The sequence below is a fragment of the Musca domestica genome, unplaced genomic scaffold, assembly GCF_030504385.1.
Source record: "Musca domestica strain aabys unplaced genomic scaffold, Musca_domestica.polishedcontigs.V.1.1 4, whole genome shotgun sequence".
NCBI lineage: Eukaryota > Metazoa > Arthropoda > Insecta > Diptera > Muscidae > Musca > Musca domestica.
Window position 1 is genome coordinate 5,159,078 of NW_026712328.1, and position 24,772 is coordinate 5,183,849.

Consider the following 24,772-nt stretch of genomic DNA (forward strand, 5'->3'; position numbering starts at 1 on the left):
ATCCAAACTGATTTGAACAAAATCTATAAAATTACGACTTTCGCACAAAATAATATCAAACTTTATGTCATTCCTAACATATACAGAAGTTCCTCCAAACCCATCAACTCTACAACAGTGCACCGCTCTGTAACCAGCTATGTTATATATTTGAGAAACTTCGCTCTTAAACCAAGTTTCCTGCACAGAAACAACACAAGGCAACGTTGGCAAACTCGATAGCAATGTTCTGAACCTATTAAATTTATTAATGGAAGATAAGCTTCTCATATTTATTGACATTACTTTGAAAGGTATATTATTCAGAGTTTGTATATGTTTTTTAAATAATGCAAATTCGCTAAAGTAATTATTTGACATAGAAAAAAAAAAGAAAAAATGGATTTTATTCAAAGTTGATAACACTTATTAAAAAAGAATGTTTATAAAATTTACGATGATAGATATGTCTCTTCTTCATCAATAGCTTCATCTTGGCATCTTTCTCGGGTGGTTTTATGAGTTGTTGCTTCAAGCAGTAATTTATTGACATCATCCTCATCAGCAGCATAAACCGAGCGAAAACCAACGTTCTTTAATGATTTGGCATAATTGAATAAAATCATAGTCTCACGGCTTAGAAAATCATTAACGTACACATTTTTTGTTTCTTCATTTTCCTTTAAATTCTTTTTCATCGACATGATCTTGCTTTTCGTTTGTTTTGATTTCGTTTTAACAACAATCGATTGAGCAGTATTCTTCGATTGTTTCTTTCTCATAAAGAATACATCTTCAATATTTTCTTCGGTTATGTCAACACCAGCACTTTTAGTTAAATTCATGAGAGTTTCCATTGCCGTAGCATTATCAGTTTTTACAACACCAGATATAATGCAATCATTTTTTACTCTCTCATCATTAATGTATTTAATAGAACTTCTCAAGACTTTAACTTCTTCTCTTAAATGTTTGTTTTCTTTTTCAATTATTTCTAATTTTCTTTTGTTTTCAGCAACTCCTTTAAGTATTTCGTCATATTGCTTTGACATGAAATTCATAGTTTCATGCATTGCTGTTAATTGATCCAGTTTCTTTAGCTCTCTTTTTATTAAGTTCAGCTCAGTTTGAAGGCTTCTACTACTCTCACTACAAAGGTGACACACAAAATCTTCACATTCATTTTTTAAGAGATGTTGATATTCCCTTTTGTTCAGCTTAGTGCACACAACGTGAAGAATTTTTTTACATTTGTCGCACTCAATTGATTCTTCTTCTTCTTCATTTACAACAAGATTGCATTGTCCACAAAATATTTGATTGTTTTTCACACTTCTTCTACTTTTACTAGGCATTCTCGATGTTACCCGAAAAAAATAGTTTTTAAAACATATGAAGATATATTTTTGAAAAGACAATCGATAATATTTGCCAGTTTTTTAATTAAATTTGACTTGTGTAGTACTTCCAATAACTGTCGAGGAAATTACTTCGGTGATTCTAAGAAGTAACGCTATTTAGTCTTCCCAAAGGATGCAACTTGCGCGGTGAGAAAGCGATAACAACCGCGATGATTTCTTTCGCATACATGCGACTTCTTAGTCACTTGCTGGATATTTTGTGTTTGCAGGGTTCATGCATGTAATTGTTAAAAGTTTTTCTACACAACATCATTTAGTAGCTATTGGAATATGGGTTTTCTTAGTTTTAACCAATTCAAAAAAGTAATTGACAGTTCATTGTGGCACTAGATCCGTTGATGTGTCTACCTACATTATATTTCCATGTAGTGGGAGCGTTTTTGAAACAGAAGTGACTCGGGAGCGCTCCACACAAAACAAAGGAGCGAAGAGTAGGTCCGAATAACACTCCCACTCTTCGAGCAATCCTCCTAGTGAGGAATTGTCACTCCCAAAAATCTGTGTGTTTACTTAGAGTTAACGAATATGCGAACTTACTGGCACTTAGAAGCTGCTCGGCTAGATATTAAGGAATGGGTAAAGAAAACCCGTATATTACGATCATTTATCCATACAAGTGGAAACAAGTTAGATATACTAACAGCATCAAAGTAAACTAAGTATACTGGCTTAAAACCTAAACAACTACAGTGTCTTGCTACGCTTATATATATGTCAACTTTCGATGTACACTTTAGTACATCATCTAAATTTTTGAATATGATAAGAATATGAATTTATACTTGTGAATAAGGGCAAACTAGTAACACAATGGACGCAATACAACACGGTTGGTTTAGTGAAATACAAAATGAATTATGGCCGGGTCAAAGTTTCTCTTTAAAAGTGAAAACTGTTCTTCACAAAGAAAAATCAAAGTTTCAAGACATACTCATAATTGATACGTAAGATTAAAAAATATTTTCTTCTTAACTTATAAACCATTTATATATATACATATATATATATATATATATATATATATATATATATATATATATATATATATATATATATATATATATATATATATATATATATATAGATTCGGTCCCGCTTGTAACTCTCGATTCAGATTCCAAGACAACATATGTCAAAGGATGCTCACGACCGCAGGATTAAGACAGGCCAAAGAAGATTTTGTGATCTTAGGTTACACTTCTAATGTAGTGTAGCTTCGTACACCTTTAAACATTCGTCATTCCGTATGTAACTCTTTGCAATAAACAGTTTAAGCCAAACAAAGAATATTTATATCCCTGAACCGCATAAAATTCTGTGTCGATTTAGCCATGTTCGTCTATCTATCTATTCCTCCGTCAGTGGAAATCACTCTGACTTCCGAACGGAATAAAATAGAAGAATACAATTTGAGTCAAATTTAATTAAGTCCTTAGAAGTTATGGTATTAAAACTGGGCCTTCTAGATGCATGTTTTTTATAGCCCTCATATAGCGGTATCGCCCGAATTAAGCTATCATCAAAAATCCACTAAAAATTCGTCTCCTAATAACTGGTTCATCGAATACATTTAACCTGCGCAGCTCTAGGTAGTATGTATTTATTTAACTGTTACCAAAGCCTGTATAGCTAATTTTCTGGGAACGGTTACAAAATATGACAATACCAAAAACAAAAAAAAAACTTCAGCCGTCCTGAATTATATTTGAATAAAATTTTGTTTACATACTTCATTCCGAACGATTTCCCCAAATGGAGATGATTAAAACGAAATGCATGGTATATTAGGTTTGTCATTCCGTTTCCTCCTCCTTGCTCATGTTGTAATCACGCTATCTTCGAATTAGTGTACAACAAACACTTCCACACATGTATAATGTATTAGTAAACAGCTTTAGTTCATACATGAGCCATGTCGGTCCACGTTTTCATATAGCATCCATATAACCGTACTTGGCAATATTCAGTGTTTTGAATATTGAAGTCACTTGTTTTAACGGAATTATTTCAAATTTTATACTATTTGGTTCTACATCCATTGGCAGAATACGTTTAACTATAGCCCATATAGGGCTATTCTTGGTATTATATAGCTACAATAGGTCCATATCTTCTTATATCTCCCATATAATGGAACCACCGAATATTAGATGACAATTTTTCCTAATTCTTCAAGAGAATGGTTTAAAAGGTTAAATTTGAAATTAGCAGTAGATAGCAAGCACTGTAGCAAGAAATGTAGTTTCTCGTTTTAATGTGGCCGACATATAATCTCATTGGCGGTAATTGTAATAAAAAGAGACAAGTGATCCTCTGCGATCACATAGAACCTCTGCGTTCACTTGTCTGTATTTGTATATACAGTTGTAGATTGACATGGGACCCTAAGCGGTCACTCAGAACCATTGCGTTCACTTGTCTTTTAGAAATGAAATGGTCACCTTTGGCACGAAATATCGCCTTCAAACGGCCAATGAAAACGTCACACTATCACGCCTGAATTCCATCAGCAATAACTTTTTTCTGGAAAATTCTCACAAAAATGCTTTTGTACCCTTGTAAGCAATAAAATGAGCTGTCACTGGAATAATTTTACAATTTGCATACTAACAAGTAAAGAAGCCGTAAGTTCGGCCGGGCCGAACTTTGAAATCCCCTGATCATTTGAAAAGAATTAGAAAATTTAAAAAAAAAAAATCCATGAAAAATTCTTTAAAATACCTTATATCGGAAGGTGCCGATATATGGAGGGATATACGATATTGTGGACCTATGTAGACAAATCTATGTATAGGGGTAAAGTACTCACAACGAACTCCTCGTGTAGAATTTCAGACAATTCCGTTGAAAATGTGACTAAAATCATCAAAATACCGATAATTATCTTCCAGGGGATAAGTGGATGTTCAGACAATTCCATTGGAAAATGTGGCTAAAACCATCAAAATACCGAATATCGGAGGGTACCATTATAAGGGGGATATAAGCTATATGTGGCTAAAATATAGACAATTCTCTTTCAGGGGGTAAAGTACTCACAACGAACTAATTGTGTAGAGACTTCAGACAATTCCGTTGAAAAATGTGGCTAAATCATCAAAGTACGGAATATAGGGGGTGGGGGTACCGTTATATGGGGATATACGATACGATATAGAGAATTATCTTCCAGAGGATAAAGTACTCACAAGGAACTCCTTGTGTGGATTTTCAGACTATACCATTAGAAAATGTGGCTAAAATTATCAAAATACCGAATTTCGGAGGGTACCATTATATGGGGGATATACGTATTGTGGTCCTATTTAGACAATTCTCTTTCAGGGGGTTAAGCTCACAAAGAACCCCTTGTGAAGAATTTCAGACAATTCCGCTAAAAAATGTGGCTAAAATCGTCAAAATACCGATTATGGGGGGTGGGGTAGCGTTATATGGGGGCTATACGATATCGTGGATCTCTATAGATGATTCTTTTTTAATGGATAAGGAACTCATAAGGAATTCCTTGTGTGGATTTTCAGACAATTCCGTTGAAAAATGTGACTGAAATCATCAAAATACCCAATATCGGGGGGTACCGTTATATGGGGATATACGATATCGTGGACCTATATAGACAATTCTCTTTTAGGGGTAAAGTACTTACAAGAGACTCCTTGTGTTTCAGACAATTCTATTGAAAACGTAGCTAAAATCATCAAAATACTGAATATCGGGGGAAACGTTATATGGAGGCTAAACGATATCGTGGACCGATATAGCCCATCTTTGAATTTGACCTACCTGCAGACAAAAGAGAGATCTGTGCAAAATTTTAGCTTTCTATCTTAATTCGATTTGTCTGTAGCGTGATTACAAGAGTCGGACAGGGCTAAATCGTCTTAGAATTTTACGCTGATCAAGAATATATATATATATACTTTGTTGGTCTAAAATGATTATTTCGATGAGTTACAAACGGAATGTTGTGTATGGTGGAGGGTATAAAAAGACAGGAAAAGTACACAAAGGTACAAACTTTTATAAACTTTGTTAACTTTTTTTATTGGCCTTTATAACATTGGACAATATTAACAATGCTCTAAAAGGGGGTGTATAAGTTCGATACGTTCCACCACAACTTTCCAATACTCGTCAATCACGGATGCTGATTGGCAGACTGGCATCTCCTCTACAACTCCCTTGGCGGATACCGTAGTGAGCGGATCGCCGCTGGGTATTTGTTGTTGGCGGTAGGCTCACCTTGCTCTCACTGGAAGTAGTTGTAGTTGTAATAATATACAGACATGGGACCCTCAGCGGTCACTCAGAACCTCTGCTTTCACTTGTCTGTATTTGCATATGTATTAGAAATAGACAAGGGATCCTCTGCGATCACTTAGAACCTCTGCGTTCACTTGTCTTGTAGAAACGAAAGCGAAAGCACACGGCCTCTGTCGCCACCCCAATTACCAAAGGTAATTTGTTTGAATAAGAAAAGAAAGAACCACCAATAAAGTCATGAATTAATTAAGAATCAAACTAATTATTATTATTTTTTTTTTGTCTTGCAGGTATTTTTTAAAATAGAGTTACCAATTTGAGTTGTTATTTTTTTAAAGACTCATAATTGATATGTAAAATTAAAAAATATTTTCTCTTAAACTTATAAACCATCTTAAATATATATGAGCAATGCCTTATATTAATATCGGGTTCCTTTACAAAAAATTGATTCAAATTGTTATAGTAAGTCAATTTAAAATTAAACAAGTATAAAAGCTGTAAGCCGAACATTGATTATTCTCCACCATTAGGAACGAATTTGGCAATTCTAAAAAACAATAAAATCCATTAAAAAATTCTGTTAAAATCTTAAAAATATTGAATGTAGTTGTTACTTTAGGGGCTAACGACGACACGGACCTGCTTAAGTAACTTTTGTCATAAGCCATTACAGTATTGAAATGCGAAACTTAAAACAAATGGTGAATAATGTTGCTATAATCTTCAAAATACCGAATATGGGGAGGTAACGTTATATGGGGAGATATACGAAGACGTTGACTTGAACAGACAATCTCCTGTCATAAGCTGTAGCATCCATTATAAACATCAAATACCAAATTTGAAACAATTTCGGTGAATAATGTTGCTTAAATCAATAAAATACTGAATTTTGGAAGGTACCGTCATATGAAGTCTTACCAAAACGTAGAGAGTGATTTCCACAGACGGATAGACGGACGCACATCGCTAAATCGATGTAGAATTTTATGCTGATCAAGAATTTATATACTTTGTGGGGTCTAAAATGTATATTTCGAGGTGATACAAACCGAATGACAAACTCAATATACCCTCTATACTATGGTGGAGGGCATAAAGTAAAGTCAAAAACATTAACTTCGGCTGGGCTGAGCTTTAAATGTCCTCCACCATTAGCTAAAGAAATCATTTTTGCATAAGAGTATCTTTATGCAAACGTGTTCCACTATAAACTACAAATATCGGGAGGTACCTTTAAATGGAGGATATAATAAAAGGGCAATGTTCTGCACAATATAAAACAGGCAATGTTTTGCACAATACGGAGTATCCGTTTAAAATTCTTAATATCAACATTGAAACAATTCTGAAAATTGTGACTAAGACCACCAAAATAACGAATATCGGGAGTTACTCCTATATGGGGGCTATACCAAACCGATATATCTGATTCAATTTATTATATATATCAACGTCAAAAAATGTGGCCTCTGTCGTAATTTAACACACTGGCGAATGACAGACAGAATCCACTTAGAATTTTATGCTGTTAATAAATATATATACTTTATGGGATCTACTACGAAAATTTAAAGGTGTTACGAACAGAATGGTAAATTTCCTCCTTTGCAAGGTGGAAGGTATATAAAACAAATAATGTTCACCTGTAGTACGTAACTTACATAAAAACTATTGTACATAGACGTATACTTTCTGCCTAAAACGAAATTGTACGTCACTTTCAGACGCCAAGTCGAAAAGTCCGAGAGTTAATGAAAACAATCAAAAAAGCTTTCAGTTCGGCAGGGCCGAGCACCAATACCACCCAACAAAATAATTGGAATACTGAATAATGAGAGGCTGAGAGGCACATTAAGAATCCTAAGTACCGAATTTTAAACAATTCAGTTCGAGAATGTTGCTTAAATCTTAGGCAGGTACAGTTGTATGGGGGTTATAAGAAAATGCGGACCTATATAGACAATGTTCTGCCACAGAAGGTAAATCCCCTTAAACATTTGGATTTCGAATTTTTAATAATTGTGGTATAAAATGTGATCTAAGTCCCCAAGACACCGACTATCAGAAAGTACCATTATGTGGGGGATACAGAAACCTGGACCTTTATAGACGCTGTTATGTCACAATGGGTGCCACAATATTCTAAAAAAATCCGTTTGAAAATTTGGATTAAATCTTCCAAATACCGAATGTACAAAATACACATGTGTGCAAAATTTTATTCGTACCAAAGATAGCGTGATTACCACAGACAGGCGTAGGCGGTGAGATGAACATCGCTAAATCGACTTAGAATTTTATGGTTATTAACCATATATGTATTTTATTGGGTGTGACATGAATATTTCGCGGAAATACAAAGGGAATGGCAAAGTAAATATACCCTCTATAGTAGGGTGGAGGGTATAAAAAATTGTCAAATAAGAAATTATTTTAATTACTAAATTTTGTTTAAAAAAATTAACAACTCAAATTGGTAACTCTATTCGAAAAAAAAAAAAACCTGCAAGACAAAAAAAAAAAAATAATAATAATATCATAAAACGTTATGCGTCTTCTTTAGGTTTACCCTTTTTATTCATGTACCATTTGATTTGCCGAAAATATCAATATGCACTCTTTAAATACGAACTTCCAAAAGTTTAGTTTGTTCAACGTAAATGCAGTCAAATTCAAATTGTGAGAGCTCTAACCCTTCACGTTAACATAATATCACTTTTAGAGCATTGTCAGTATTGTCCAATGTTATAAAGGCCAATAAAAAAAGTTAACAAAGTTTATAAAAGTTTGTACCTTTGTGTACTTTTCCTGTCTTTTTATACCATATAATCAAATAATCATTTCAGACCAACAAAGTGTATATATTCTTGATCAGCGTAAAATTCTAAGACGATTTAGCCCTGTCCGACTATTGTAATCACGCTACAGACAAATCGAATTAAGATAGAAAGCTAAAATTTTGCACAGATCTCTCTTTTGTCTGCAGGTAGGTCAAATTTGTATTTTGATGATTTTAGCTACATTTTCAATAGAATTGTCTGAAACACAAGGAGTCCCTTGTGAGTACTTTACCCCTAAAAGAGAATTGTCTATATAGGTCCACGATATCGTATATCCCCATATAACGGTACCCCCCGATATTGGGTATTTTGATGATTTCAGTCACACTTTTCAACGGAATTGTCTGAAAATCCACACAAGGAATTCCTTATGAGTTCCTTATCCATTAAAAAAGAATCATCTATAGAGATCCACGATATCGTATAGCCCCCATATAACGCTACCCCACCCCCCATATTCGGTATTTTGACGATTTTAGCCACATTTTTTAGCGGAATTGTCTGAAATTCTTCACAAGGGGTTCTTTGTGAGCTTAACCCCCTGAAAGAGAATTGTCTAAATAGGACCACAATATCGTATATCCCCCATATAATGGTACCCTCCGAAATTCGGTATTTTGATAATTTTAGCCACATTTTCTAATGGTATTGTCTGAAAATCCACACAAGGAGTTCCTTGTGAGTACTTTATCCTCTGGAAGATAATTCTCTACATAGGTTAACGATATCATATATCCCCATATAACGGTACCCCCACCCCCTATATTCCGTACTTTGATGATTTAGCCACATTTTTCAATGGAATTGTCTGAAATTTTACACAAGGAGTTCTTTGTGAATACTTTACCCCCTGAAAGAGAATTGTCTATATTTTAGCCACATATAGCTTATATCCCCCTTATAATGGTACCCTCCGATATTCGGTATTTTGATTTTTTTTTAGCCACATTTTCAAATGGTATTGTCTGAACATCCACACAAGGAGTTCCTTGTGAGTTCTTTATCCCCTGGAAGATAATTATCGGTATAGGTCCACGATATCGTATAGTCCCCATATAACGGTACACCCCGATATTCGGTATTTTGATGATTTTAGCCACATTTTCAACGGAATTGTCTGAAATTCTACACGAGGAGTTCGTTGTGAGTACTTTACCCCTATACATAGATTTGTCTACATAGGTCCACAATATCGTATATCCCCCCATATATCGGCACATTCCGATATAAGGTATTTTGAAAAAAATTTTAATGGATTTTGTTTTTTTTTTTTTTTTTTTTTTTTGAAAATTTCTAATTCGTTTCAAATGATCAGGGGATTTCAAAGTTCGGCCCGGCCGAACTTACGGCTTCTTTACTTGTTAGTATGCAAATTGTAAAATTATTCCAGTGACAGCTCATTATATTGCTTACAAGCGTACAAAAGCATTTTTGTGAGAATTTTCCAGAAAAAAGTTATTCCTGATGGAATTCAGGCGTGATAGTGTGACGTTTTCATTGGCCGTTTGAAGACGATAATTCGTGCCAAAGGTGACCATTTCAAACAAATCTAAACTTATTCTTAAACTCTATGCTAGTTACGACATATTTTGCTTTCATTCAAAGAAATTTAAACAAGTAAAAAAGCTGTAAGTTCGGCCGGGCCGAACTTTTAATACCCTCCACCATTTGGTACAAATTTGGCAATTTCCAAAAAAAAAAAACCGTTAAAAATTCTGTTAAAATCTTAAAAATACCGAATGCTTATACGACGACGTGGGCCTGCATAGGCAACTGTTGTCATAAATTATTACAATATTTAAATGCGAAACTTGAAGAAAAATCTGTTTATAATGTAGCTAAAATCGTCAAAATACCGAATATGGGGGGTACCGTTATATGGGGGCTATACGAAGACGTGGACCTGCACAGACAATTTTCTGGCATGGGCTGAAGTATCCATTACGAACTTCACATACGAAATTTGAAACAATCCCTGTAAATAATGTCGCTAAAATCATTAAAATACCGAATATCGGGGGGTACCGTTATATGGGGGCTATATGAAGACGTGGACCTACATGGCTCATTCTTTGACTTTGGATGAAGTATGCATTACGAACTTCAAATACCAAATTTTAAACGATTCCGGTAAACAATGTCGCTAAAATCATCAAAATACCGAATATCGGGGGGTACCGTTATATGGGGGCTATATGAAGACGTGGACCTACATGGCTCATTTTTTGATTTAGGATGTAGTATCCATTACGAACTTCAAATACCAAATTTGAAACGATTTCGGTAAACAATGTCGCTAAAATCATCAAAAAACCGAATATCGGGGGGTACCGTTATATGGGGGCTACAGGAAGACGTGGACCTGCACAGATAATTTTCTGTCTTAGGCTGTAGCATCCATTACAAACTTCAAATGCCAAATTTGAAATAATTCCGGTGAATAATGTCGCTAAAATCATCAAAATACCGAATATCGGGAGGTACCGTTATATGGGGGCTACATGATAACTTGGACCTACATGGCCCATTTACGAACTTAACCTGCCTACTGGGAAAAAATACATGTGTGCAAAATTTTAGCCTTCTATCTCAATTTGTTCGAAAAATAGCGTTATTACAACAGACAGACAGACAGACAGACAGACGGACAGACAGACAGACAGACAGACACACAGACAGACAGACGGACATGGCTAAATCGTCTTAGAATTTTACGCTGATCAAGAATATATATACTTTGTTGGGTCTGACATGAATATTTCGAGGAGTTACAAACGGAATGACAAAATTAATATACCCTCCATAGTATGGTGGAGGGTATAAAAAGGTAAAAATTATGGCGTTTGACTTTGTTGTAGTTTTTTTATCTGACCCTGTACTAACTGCATCGATGTATACGTAGTACACTGATTTAGTACCTAAACAGACACTATGTCTTGCATTTTTTGGATTTAACATATATGCGTCAACTTTCGATGTACACTTTATGTACTACGTCTATATAAATTGTCATTATGATAAGAACATGAATTTATAGTTGAGAGCAAATGCAAAACAGTAACACCATGGATGCAATGAAGCACGATTGGTTGGCTGCTGTTCTTTTAATGATTAGAATATTTCGACACCACAACTTCCCCAACACCGATTCTGTTCTATTTTAACCGAAGAGGTATTAATTTAATTTTTTGATATTTCAATGAGTACTAACTATGACTTCTATATTATTGTTTTCAATTAATTCGTGGTTATTAGCGACCTCATGTTATTAGTTAGTAATTACACTTCTGGATCATGGTTGCCACTGAGTATCATAATAAAAACAATAACTTTTTTGATTTTAAAGTCCTTAGGCCATTAGGGGCCTTTTAAGCATTCGGGTTCATTACACTTGACAAACATGCAATATATGATGTTGATCTGAACAAAGATTATAACAAGAATTAGGAGACATACGAGGAGAGAAATTAACATATCTATGACCGAAAGACATGGGTAAAAGGATGTGACAACTCTAGAAAACACTTCGTAAAGATTTAGATTAAGCGAAGTGTCAACATTCCTCATTTCAGGCAAACACAGAAGTGTTCTCTCTCTCTCTGTCTAAAGAATACATTTAATTTAATTTCTAAGATGAAAGAGAACATTGATGTCACAATTTACTCCCTCAGATAGTTTTTTCAAACAAATAAATAATGATTTCAAAAGGCTAGTTCTAAAATCGGATTTGTCAAAGGAAACTTCTAAAAAATTTACATAGTCTCACTACTAGTTTTATCAACAACATAATACATACGTTCGATATCTGTCAATCCATGAAAGTGGGCCGTGTCAATATATTAACATTGAGACTTCAATGCGACAGGTATAAATCGCTAAACTATGAAAGCTATCTATATTTAAAGGACCAACAACAAAACTTGTGCCACTCTAGGATTGTCAATATTGTGGAACTATTTGCCTGGGTTCCCTCCTACCGAGACGAAAAGAGAATAAATATCTAAAGAGTGGGAGGCAGTTATTTAATTTTTTTTCTCAAGTAACACAATTTTCCAATTTTTCAATCTAACCTCTCTTGCTCTTTATTGCATAGAAAATTGAAATGAACCTCACAGTATAGTTGGAAGCTCTATGAAACTTGTTCATGAAAGTGAAAACAATTTCCAAAAACTAAGTGCAAAGGAGGAAATATTTCAACGCTAACGACGAATTTATCCAACAAATTGCCAATAAAATTGAATACAAATTAAAGAACCAAATGAACAAAGAATTGCGACAAGAAACCAACAAATTGAATGTTTCAATTGTGGGAATAGGCAAATTTATTGAATTATTTTAGCGCATAAGGATAATAAAAAAACAACAATAGAAACTTAGAGTAAAATAATTGAAAATAACAGCAATAAATTATCACAACCACTATGAAATTGAAAAAAAAACCATTAAAGTCAACCAATTTATTTATTTGTTACGATATGCAAAAGAAACTCCCTATAGGAATTAAATGTCCAATTGACCGGTTGCATTTTAATTAATTAGTTATACGTAAACGAAATTAACTCTAATCAGTTTATAAACAATGAGAGAAAAGTTATGCAAAATAAGAAAATTATCGGTTATTTTTTCTGTGATCTTTTATTCCAATATGTCTGACCGCAAGTAACTGATTGGGAAAAAAGTGAATACCTAATGATTGTTATGATGGCCACAAACCAACGAAACGCTTTTTAATGTTTTGCTCACTCACTACAATGTAAGATGGTGCATATAAATGATGACGTGGATTATAATATCAGCAACGGCTGATACGAACTTGCCAAGGGCGATGGAAAAGATGAAAAATAAAACACGATAGTATTAATAAAGCGTTTGGCGAATTGTCATGTACATTTATTGGAAACCAAAAGCTTGCAAGTGTAGCGTCTCGCAAGTCTAGCGTCAGTTGCATTTTGTATTTGGTGTAATCCAAAGGGCGGCGGCTTGTCAAATATATTTATTGAAATCTCTCTATAATACTACATGAAGGATGTAGAAATAAGTAGTAGACAGATTTTAACGTTTATGTGATTTGAAATAATGCTCACTGTTTAACCATTTGAAACAGCAATTCTTACTTAAACATATATAGTGGACGCAGAAGAGGGGGTTGTAGATCTTTTCCATTAAAAACATACTTTTGTATTATTACGAATTAAAAATCCAGTATCCAATATGTGAAGTCGTTTTCCGACTTAAGATTAATCGAAAAAATGGCGTCGTCAATTTTTCTTTCAATAAAATGCCAAAGCGAACATTTAAAAGAATCATCCACATCCGTTCTATTTACAAACGATCGACATTAAACTTATTTATATATTTTTGAGGTTTTATTCGTCGAATCGGAAGTAAATTCTAAACAGAAATAATCATTTCGAAATGTTCAAAAAGACCATTCTGTACGTAAGTTATTTACTTTTATAAACCTTGTTATTGACGCTATAAAGAGAAGAGGACAGCATAACCTGGGGCATAATTTAACGTAACGTACAAAATATTCTTTGGGAACGCGTAAAGTATGTATTGTGGATCAGGGTCAAATTATATTACGATTAAACTCTGTTCTTTTGTTCATCATATTCTTAGAATGAAAATTATTGATTCCTTATTAGATATAGACCTTTATAACGGCACATGCAGATTTTAAGTTTTTGAAGCTTTGAAAAACAACTTCCAATCAGGATATAGATTCATTATTTAATATGACTTAATATAACAGTACTATTTATATTTGGTACTTCGATGATTTTAGTGCTATTTATTACATTTTAGGCTATTATTGGATGGAAATTTGTCATCGGAAAAAAGTAGGTCCTCAATTTGATGTAAGCCCCATATGACTTTAGGATTGAAATTATAATTATCTTCGTATTGTGTAGTAATTTGATTTTACACCATACACCACTATGTATATTTAGTCGAGCTAACACCCTGCAAGCATTTGGATGTGAGTTTTTAACTCTATCACCTAATATTACACTACTTTGTCGCTTCCTGCTTGTGAAACGTCGATAGTTGGTCGATTTACAATAACAATTATATTGCCCTACTACAGTCAACTAATTTTCATCTCCAATTTTCATCTCAATTCCCGTAGATTGAAAAACGATTGTTTTGTTTTACTCCCAAAGCGGAGAAAAAGGTTAAACGAGTTTAGTTTATCGGGATTGGTGCACGAGTGAAAAAAAAACTATTAAATGAAAAATATATTAAATTTATTTTGTGAATAATAGTTGTGTCTTCTTTCAGTATTTTTTAGTGTATGTGTTCAAATAATTTGTTTAAAATAAAAAAAGGATTGATATACAAAAATAAAAGAATTAATATTATTTAGTGAAAAAATAAAATTATATTTTGTGTTAATAACTGTATTTACTTATGCTTTTTGTATGCGTTGTAATGCGAGAATTCCAATTGTAATTAGAATTATTTCAGTTGGGATTCGATTATTCCAATTGTGATTTGATTTTTTTCAGATTAGCGGATATTTATTACTTCAATGATTGTAGTACCAAAAAATTCAATTCCCAATAGATATGAGAGAAAATTATATATACAGAAGCACGTTTATGTATAGACCAATATTGTGGTTAATTTGCTCAACGATTAGTAATTAAGGACCTTTTAAACATTTGGAGACATTCGAAGCCCCGGGCTTATTAGGGACTCCGCGAAGTGAGCCCAGTGTGTACGTATGAAGAGGCCACAGTACCATGTACTGCAGAATGAATTTACCAAAATATTTAAGTTTCTCAGAAGTCGTTCCGCAACGAATGACGATTCATATACCGGATGAATCAACGCTTTAAAATGAAAACATGCATCATGTTGAACTATATTCAACAGAACTGCCTTGTTTTGTCTGACATGATTTAGCGGCTAAGTTAATCGCATTTAAAGCGGGCAAGCGATAACTATATATGTTTCTTGGCCGAAAGGAGAGGGCGGACCAAGTCAAAGTCGAATTTTTAAGAGTCACCATCTGTCTCGGAGTACTCATAATAAAGCGATATCTGTCTCTCATTGAACTTTCGATAACAACGACTGCTGCAATTTTTAACTTTGTATCTTTTGATAAATTTAAATCTTTTCACGGGTGTACCGTTTACAAACCTAGGATAAACATGCAATATATGATAATATAATATAATATAATGAAAATTGGTCTGAACAAAGAACGCAACAAGAATTAGGAGACATACGAGGAGAAAAATCGACATATCTACGACCGAAAGACCTGGGTAAAAGGACGTGACAACTCTAGAAGACACTTTTTAAGGATTTAGAAGTGTCAACATTCAACATTTAATGCAAACACACAGGTTTCGAGTTCTCTCTCTCAAGAGTGCATTCAATTCTTTCTAAGATGAAAGAGAACATTGTTTTCACACTTTGCTCCCATAAAGCGTGAGTAATTTCAAATAGTTTTTGAAAACAAATAAATGATTTCAAATGGCTAGTTCTAAAATTCGATGTGTTACAGGAAACTTCTTGAAAAATTCTCTAGCCTCACCACTAGTTTTATCAACAAGATAAAAAACGCGTTAAAAATCTCTGAAAGTGGACCATAAAAATATATCATCATCGAGACCTCAATGCGACAAGGAGGTATCGCCAAATAAAGAATGCCATCTATTTTTAAAGAACCAACAACAAAACTTGTAAAAAAACTAAAGAATTGCCAATATTGTGGAACTATTTGCGTGGTTTTCCACTAAAGGGCTGCAAATGTGACATATTTCTCTATTTACGCCATGGAGAGAAAACACTCGTCATGTTATGTCCTGTTTTATCAAACACATAACACTGCGTGACATCCAACCAAATGCTCGATGTCTCCTCATGTCGGTCAGACTCAAACCCATCGTCATAACATGTAATGACCAATATAAGGGATTGTTATACAAAAATTTTATTCCAAGAAAAAGAAAAAAAAAAAAAAACAACAATAATGAAACAATTGATATGATGATTTCTATCTTCGTATGCCTAATTCTTGTTGCGTTTTTTGTTCAGACCAACATCATATATTACATATTTGTCCTCGGTTTGTAAACGGTACGCCCGTGAAAAGATTTAAATTTGTCAAAAGACTCGAAGTTAAGAATTGCAGCAGTCGTTGTTGTCGAAAGTTCAATCAGAGACAGAGATTGTGAGTAGACCGAGTCAGATGGAGACTCTTAAAAATTCGACTTTGACTTGGTCCGCCCTCTACTTTCGACCAAGAAACATATATAGTTATCGCTTGCCCGCTTTAAATGCGATTGGCTTATCCGCAAAATTATGTCAAACAAAAACAAAACGGTTCTATTGGGAGCAGCTCTGGTGAATATAGTTCAACATGATGCATGTTTTCTTGCTAAAGCGTTGATTCATCCGGTAGACAAATCGTCATTCGTTTCGGAACGATTTCTGAGAAACTTAAATATTTTGGTAAATTCATTCTGAATCCTCTTCATACGTACACACTTGGCTCACTTCGCGGTGTCCCTAATAGACCGGGGCTTCGGATGTCTCCGAATGTTTAAAAGGTCCTTAATTACTAATCGTTGGGCAAATTAACCACAATATTTGTCAATACATAAACGTATTCCTGCATAGATAATTTTCTTTCATATCTATTGGGAATTGAATTTTTTGGGACTACAATCATTGAAGTTATAAATATCGGCTAATCTGAAAAAAATCAAATCACAATTGGAATAATCGAATTTCAACTGAAATAATTCTAAATACAATTGGGATTCTCGCATTCCAACTTAAATATTTCGAATCACAAATTGAATTCTAGAATTATAAATGTTAAGAATTTAATCAAAAGTAATTCGAATAACAACTGAAAGGGTGTAGAATCGTACATGAAGTACAATAAGCTACTAACTATACACTGAAAGAAAAAGCTTCATATCATAAATGAATTCCTTCGTTCCGTCAATGAAATTTGTCATTGATTTTGAACCAACGTACAGGTTCATTGAATGAATAGAAAAGGTTCATTGAGTTTCATTAACGTAAAATTAACGAAATTGTTCATTAATATAATGATATTCTTAATTTGATTATTTTTCCTCACATTTGTCCAAAAATTGATATTTGTAGTTCGTAATGGGCTCTAGCTCCTGTGGCGGAACATTGTTGATATAGGTCCATGTCTTCGTATATCCACATTTTTCAATGGAATCGCTTCAAATTACGTATTTGAAATTCGAAATTCGTATTACAGCATGTGACATAAAAACTACTTTTACACTTCGAGATCTTTGTATTCCCCATATAAGGGTTTTCACCTAAGTGGCATATTTCGCAGGATTTTTAAAAATTTTCGATACCTTCAAAATGGTGGAGGGTATTAAATGTTCGGTCCGGCCGAACTTGCCTTTTTTTACTTCTTAATACCTACACCACTGTGGTAGATGGTAATTTGTCGTTGTACATTTGTTTGTAACAGGTAGAAATACGCAAGATAAATCCTATTTTTTTGGATGATCTTTATAAAATCACATTCTGAGTCGGAATCAGTAAGTCTGACCGTCTGCCCACGTTTTTTTATGAACAAAATGCAGGTCGCCTTTTGTTAAGATGATATTTTCCATGCATCATTTGTTTGGCCTAGAACGAACTCCACATCGCAACGTTTCATACATTTCATGAAACTGCTTCATTAATTTGGCGCACAAATTGAAATATAACAATTATCACAATTTTCCCTCTGATTATAAATATCAGACTGCGCGTCTATTTATCATTTCTATATTCACATTTTTTATTGAATTTCGTAAAAATAAGTAGTTTCTTAACATTAATGAAATCCGTTTCATAGGTATATTCAATGAAATCAAAAATCATTGAATTTTAAAGCAACGTAAATTTTCATTGCATGAACAACATATTTATTACATTAAATGTGAATTTTTATTCGTAGGTTTCCGTAAGGTGTACGGAAAACATAGTAGATAAAAGTGTCTATAGGCTATGTTAATAATGTATATGCATTTGTTGCACAAAAAAAAAATAAATAGAAATTAGAACTTCCACCTTTACGGCCATTTAAAACGATTGTATTTATGTTATAGCGTCAATTTGATATTTAATTCCCATCATATCATTAATAAGCATTCCATTTCAATGAGTTTTGGTAAAAAATATCAAAAGGAGATTAGAAATAGATTAATAATATCAGCCCAAATATATGCTTCACCCTATATTTACTTAAGTCTTCCTTAGCTGCTTTAAAGCCTAGCACGCGATCAATGACGAACATAATTGGTATGATTTTCTTCAAATAAATTCACAATATAAACGTTTATGAATTACTGTTAGCTCGACTTAATATACATAGTGGTGTATGGTATAAAATCAAGATACTACACAATTCGAAGATAATTATAATTTCGATCCTAAAGTCATATGGGGCTTACATCAAATTGCGGATCTACTGTTGAAGTACCGAATATAAAGGGGTCCTGTTATATGGGGTCATATTAAATAATGGATTTATATCCTGATGGGAATATGTTTTTCAAAGCTTCAAAATAATTAAAATCTGCATGTACCGTTATAAAGAGCTATATCTAATAAGGATGAATTATTTTCATCCTACGAATATAATGAACAGAAGAACAGAGTTTAATCGAAATATAATTTGACCCTGATCCACAATACATACTTTACGCGTTCCCAAAGAATATTTTGTAACGTTACAAACTGATGATGAAATAATAGCCGAGCTATGTCCTCCTCTTCTCACAAGGTTTATAAAAGAAAGTAACTTACGTACAGAATGGTCTTTTAAACGTTTCGAAATCATTTGATGCATTTTGGTCGGTACCAGAGACTATTGACATTTTTGTGGCGGGTGTTTATTTCTTATTTAGTGTTTATTTCTGTTTAGAATTTACTTCCGATTGAATGAACAAAACCTCAAAACTATCAAAAATATATAAATAAGTTAAATTTCAATCGTTTATCTATATTTAAAGGACCAACAAAACTTGTGCCACTCAAGGATTGCCAATATTGTGGAACTATTTGTGTGGGTTCCCAGCCATGCGGAGGCCAATTTTCCTGGCCCATTTTTGAAATAATGTTGTCGTTAAAATGCTCTTTCCATAAGTCTATTGTTTCGCCCACAGTATGACAAGTGGCACCATACTGTTGAAACCAATTTTTTACATCCACATCTTAAAGTTTCGACAACAAAAATTCATTGATCATGATTCCGTAGCGATTTAAAAAAGGACTGATAATTCCAGCCTGCAGACAGCACCAAATAGTACATTTCCGGGTGTCATCAAAAAGAGTGATTGTATATCGAATAACGTAATTACGTTCTTTATGGTGGTCTCATCTTAGACTTACGATTATGTGTTACATATATAACACAATTCTTTACTAATGTTATAAAACACACAGTTATATCACACGTGAATGAGAAAAGAAAACATATATTATTTCTAAAATATGCTCCTTACGTACTACTGAAACTAATCTAACTTAACCTAGTCGCAGCCACACAATTGTTCTTATCTATTCTAATATTGAATGGAGAACATTGCAGGGCTACTTGACATCTCATTCAAGTTGAATTCTTCACATGTGATATTTTATGGCGGCTGGGAAATATTTAATTTTAGAACATTTATTTTTATTGCTACATTTTCCCAGCGCCTCAATCGCACTCAAAAGTATGTACAAAGTATTTTGTACAACACGGTTGTATAACGCAATTTTTTACAATTGTTAGATAATATAAATGATGATACCAAAAACATGTAAGTTAAAGCAAAACACTTGCGTAATGTATGCAATACAATAATGTTGGTTTAGTAAAATAGAAAATGATATGTGATTGGAACACATACTTTAAATTGAATTAAAATGAAATTTTATGTAATTGAAATTTGACTAGGCACACTAAAAAGTACCAATTCGGATTTAATTAAATGTTTGGAAATTTCTAAATTATATGATGGGCCTATACCGCAAAAGCATGCCCAACAATTGAAAAATATGACAGTTATTTTCATATAGCCATATCCCTGATATTTATGACACGATGTAAAGGTGAGAAATTTGCTCATCATCCCCACAAATATTTTTCGCCAGTTTCAGATTAATGTCCGGGGATTGATCGAAAAATGTAGGGCTTTACGGGCGGTATCACATTAAAAGCTGTTACAGTACATCTTTACAAATGTACAAGGAGCATTTTTACTGAAATACGTAAAGATGCCCCGAATACTGTCCGGATTTAATTTCATCTTTGGAAATTTCTTAATTATATGATGGGCCGAAGCGTAAACGGCCTTTAAAAACAACGGTTTCAAGACAATAGAACTTTCTTGTATCTCCATCTTTTCAATAGAAGCATTGCTTAAGAAGTTGTAATAAAAATATGGATAAACAAAAGAATTGTTATTTTTTTATCGCACATATTTGTGTGATTTTGCAAATGCAGCGAATAGAACTAAAACAAGTTAAAACGCAGTAAGTTGAAATTTGCAAAAAATAAAATCCGTAAAAAATTCTATTCAAATCTTAAAAATAGCCATTATATTGGGGTCTATCAAAAAAAAAAATCAAAATACCGTTTTTTGTCACAGGCTGTAGCATCCATTACGAACTTCAAATACGAAATCTCAAACAATTTCGGTGAGTATTGTACCTAAAACCGTCAAAATACCGAATATAGAGAGGTACTGATATGTGGGGCCTATACGAAGACGTGGACCTGCATAGACAATTTTCTGTCACAGACTCTAGTTCCCACTACGAACGCTTAATACGTAATTTGAAACTACTCCGGTGAATAATGACGCTAAAATCATCAAAATGTCGAATATTTGGAGATACCGTTATATGGGGGCTATACGAAGACGTGGACCAGCACAGCACATGAGTATTTCGAGGAGTTACAAACGGAATGACAAAGTTATTATACCCTCCATAGTATGGTGGAGGGTCTAAAATGAACGAAAGATTTTTTTGTCTGCTGTGGAAAACATAACACTGTGGAAAACGTAACAATATGTAAACATATTATAACCTGTGCGTCGATTTGTCTATATATACTAGGAAACGCCCTCTGTGTCGTTAGGGAAAATGGGATATATTAGTTTGATGTTAGTTTCAGAATAAAGGTGAATTAAGAATATAGAAAGAAGTTCGAAATATAGATGAAAGTTCGGAAGTTCTATATGTATGAACTTAAGGGTATATATATTTGTCATTCCGTTTCTAAGAATCAACAATGGAGCACACAGGTCCCCGTTTATTGCTTTTGATGATATAAGTGTCTAAGTACCACACCTCCACTGTGGCCTTAATAAAAAAAATCATAATTCCACCTAATTCATAATTCCGTACACCTTTTGGCTTATCATAGACCGATTTACATTTAAAAATTCAGAGGCAGAGCTTCTTTTATTGATTATTTGGGGGTGTAAGATACCTGTTGACAAAAAATATGCACCCACCTGGCTCTCCTGAACTCTTTATAACTTCAGTCATGTGTTGGGCAAATTATGTACTTACAACACGTTATTCTAAATTGAAAATTATAGTCCATTTGAATGAAAAATGTAGTTAAGAATATATAATAATAACAGAGATAAACAAAACCTTTATTGAACTTGTATAGTTGTTTGGAAACCGCCACAGTGAACGAAACCTTCAAATTAAAGAAAATGTGTACTAACAAGTATACTTTACTGGATATTTAAGAGTGAGTAATGAATAGTGAACCCCTTAGAGAAATGGTACGAGCGATGGTACGAGACACAAAAGATTTATTCACATTTAAATGCTGGAGTGCTCATAGCCACTTGTGGTTTTCCAGCCAAATATAAAGAACTCACACTATCAAGCTTGAATTCCATCACGAATAACTTTTTTCCGGAAAATTCTCACCACAAAATAAGAGAGAAAATAAGAGAAAGTAGAGCTGCCCAAAGCGACCACCACAGCTATGAGGGGCTTATATCAAACGTGAATTTCTTATATACGTATCGCGAATTTTCATACAAAATGGTAAGTTCCGGTCCGGTCCGCTTAGAAATTGGGACTAAAATCAGGGAAGTATTGGATATTAAGAGGTACCGCTATATGGGGTCATAATAAATTCGGTCGGATATTGATACAGACACGGGCATCGTTCTTTATCTGTTTATCTCTGTTATTATTATATATTCTTAGCAACATTTTTCATCCAAGTGGGCTATAATTTTCAATTTAGAAGACCATGTTGTAAGTACATAAGTTATAAAGAGTTCAGGAGATCCAGGTGGGTGCATAGTTTTACACCCACCTTACACCCCCAAATATTTAGAGTAATATTCTACAATATCAAATTACTCTTAATACCAATTTTCGGTAAAAATAAAATGATGCTCTTTTTTATGAAGGTCACAGTGGAGGTGTGGTACTTAGACACTTATATCATCAAACGCTATAAACGGGGACCTGTGTGCTTCATGTCGATTCTTACAAACGGAATGACAATTTTATATACCCTGCATATAATTGCATGAATATCCAAACTTCTATATTATTAATTCACCTTTAATCTGATCTTTATAATAAACCTATGTTGTCAGCTGTTTGAAAACTAACATCAAAACAGTGTATAAATATTTCCCATTTTCCCGAACTAAGCAACGGACGGTTGCTGGTATATGTACACAAATCGACGCACAGATTATAATATGTACGAACTTATAATAAGGTTTATAATCTTATATTTTCAGTAGTGTTATGTTTCCCACAGCGGACAAAAAAATCTTTTGTTCTTTTTTAGTGCTCATCGCTTAATTTGCAAAATCACACAAATATAGGCAATAAAAAATAACAATGCTTTCGTTTGTCCATAATTTTCTTACAACTTTTTTAGCAAAGCTTTTAAAGCTGGAGACACAACAAATATCTATTGCCTGTCTGAGATGACGAATTCGCAGTGGCAGCAGATAAAGGCGACCTTGTTTATACAATCTAAACAACCTGCAATCATCTTTAATATTGGTTAAGACATATTTACCAATATTGTACTTTTGTAAGGAGTAAATATAAAGACTTCAAATGCTCCCATTTGTATTGATTAGGCGGGTGGGTTTGGCGTGTCCACATGAGATAAAATAGTAGTTTCTACATCGCAATAAGTAGGTACGCTACTTCAAACCTTAAGAAAACATAAAACCGTTGTTTTTAAAGGCCGTTTACCCTTCGGTCTATCATATAATTAAGAAATGTCCAAAGATGGAATTAAATCCGGTCAGTATTCCGGCCATCTCTACGTATTTCAGTAAAAATGTTCCTTGTACAGTTGTAGAGATGTACTGTAACAGCTTTTAATATGATACTTTACGGGCTATAGCCCTACATTTTTCGATCAATCCCCGGACATTCATCTGAAATTGGCGAAAAATATTTGTAAGGGGTGATGGGCAAATTTTAAATTTTATGTCTGCAGGATTTTTGGGCAATGCAGGTCCACGTCTTTGTATAGCCCCCATATAACGGTAGCTACCGATATCCGGTATTTTGATCACTTTAGCGACATTATGTACCGGAACTGTTTAAAATTTGGTATTTGAAGTTCGTAAAAGATACTACAGCATTAAACAGAAAATGGGCCATGTAGGTCCACGTCTTCGTATGCCCCCATATAACGGCACCCCAATATTCGGAATTTTGATTATTTTAGCGACATTATTTACCGGAATTGTTTTAAATTTGGTATTTTTAGTTCGTAATGAATACTACATTCTAAGAGAGAAAATTAGCCATGTACATCCACGTCTTCCTACAGCCCCCATATAACGGTACCTTCCGATATTCGGTATTTTGATGATTTTAGAGACATTATTTACCGGAACTATTTCAAATTTAGTATTTGAAGTTCGTAATGAATACTACAGCCTATGACAGAAAATTGTCTGTGCAGGTCCACGTCTTCGTATAGTCCCCATATAATGGTACCCTCGATATTCAGTAGTTAGATGATTTTAGCGACATTATTTACCTGAATTGTTTCAAATTTCGCATTTGAAGTTCGTAATGGATACTACAACCTATGACAGAAAATTTTCTGTACAGGTCCACGTTTTATATCCCCATGGTACCTCCCTCTATTCGGTATTTTTATGATTTTAGCTACATTATAAACAGATTTTTTCAAGTTTCGCATGTGAATATTGTAATAGCTTGTGACAAAACTCGCCTATGCAGGTCCAC

General features: G+C 33.7%; 1 protein-coding gene across 2 annotated transcripts in view; it reads left to right on the forward strand.

Moving 5' to 3' along the window:
• Nucleotides 1-2,193: 2,193 nt before the first annotated feature.
• The window catches only part of LOC101888390 (spermidine synthase), a 43,011-nt gene continuing 20,432 nt past the window's right edge, over nucleotides 2,194-24,772 (forward strand). The window contains exon 1 of one of the 2 annotated variants that reach the window (XM_005191354.4): nucleotides 2,194-2,344. In XM_005191354.4, coding sequence (XP_005191411.1) covers nucleotides 2,211-2,344 — 134 coding nt within the window. In that variant the 5' untranslated portion in view covers nucleotides 2,194-2,210. The remainder of the gene's footprint in view (nucleotides 2,345-24,772) is intronic. The other variant, XM_059126874.1, reaches the window with a different exon arrangement.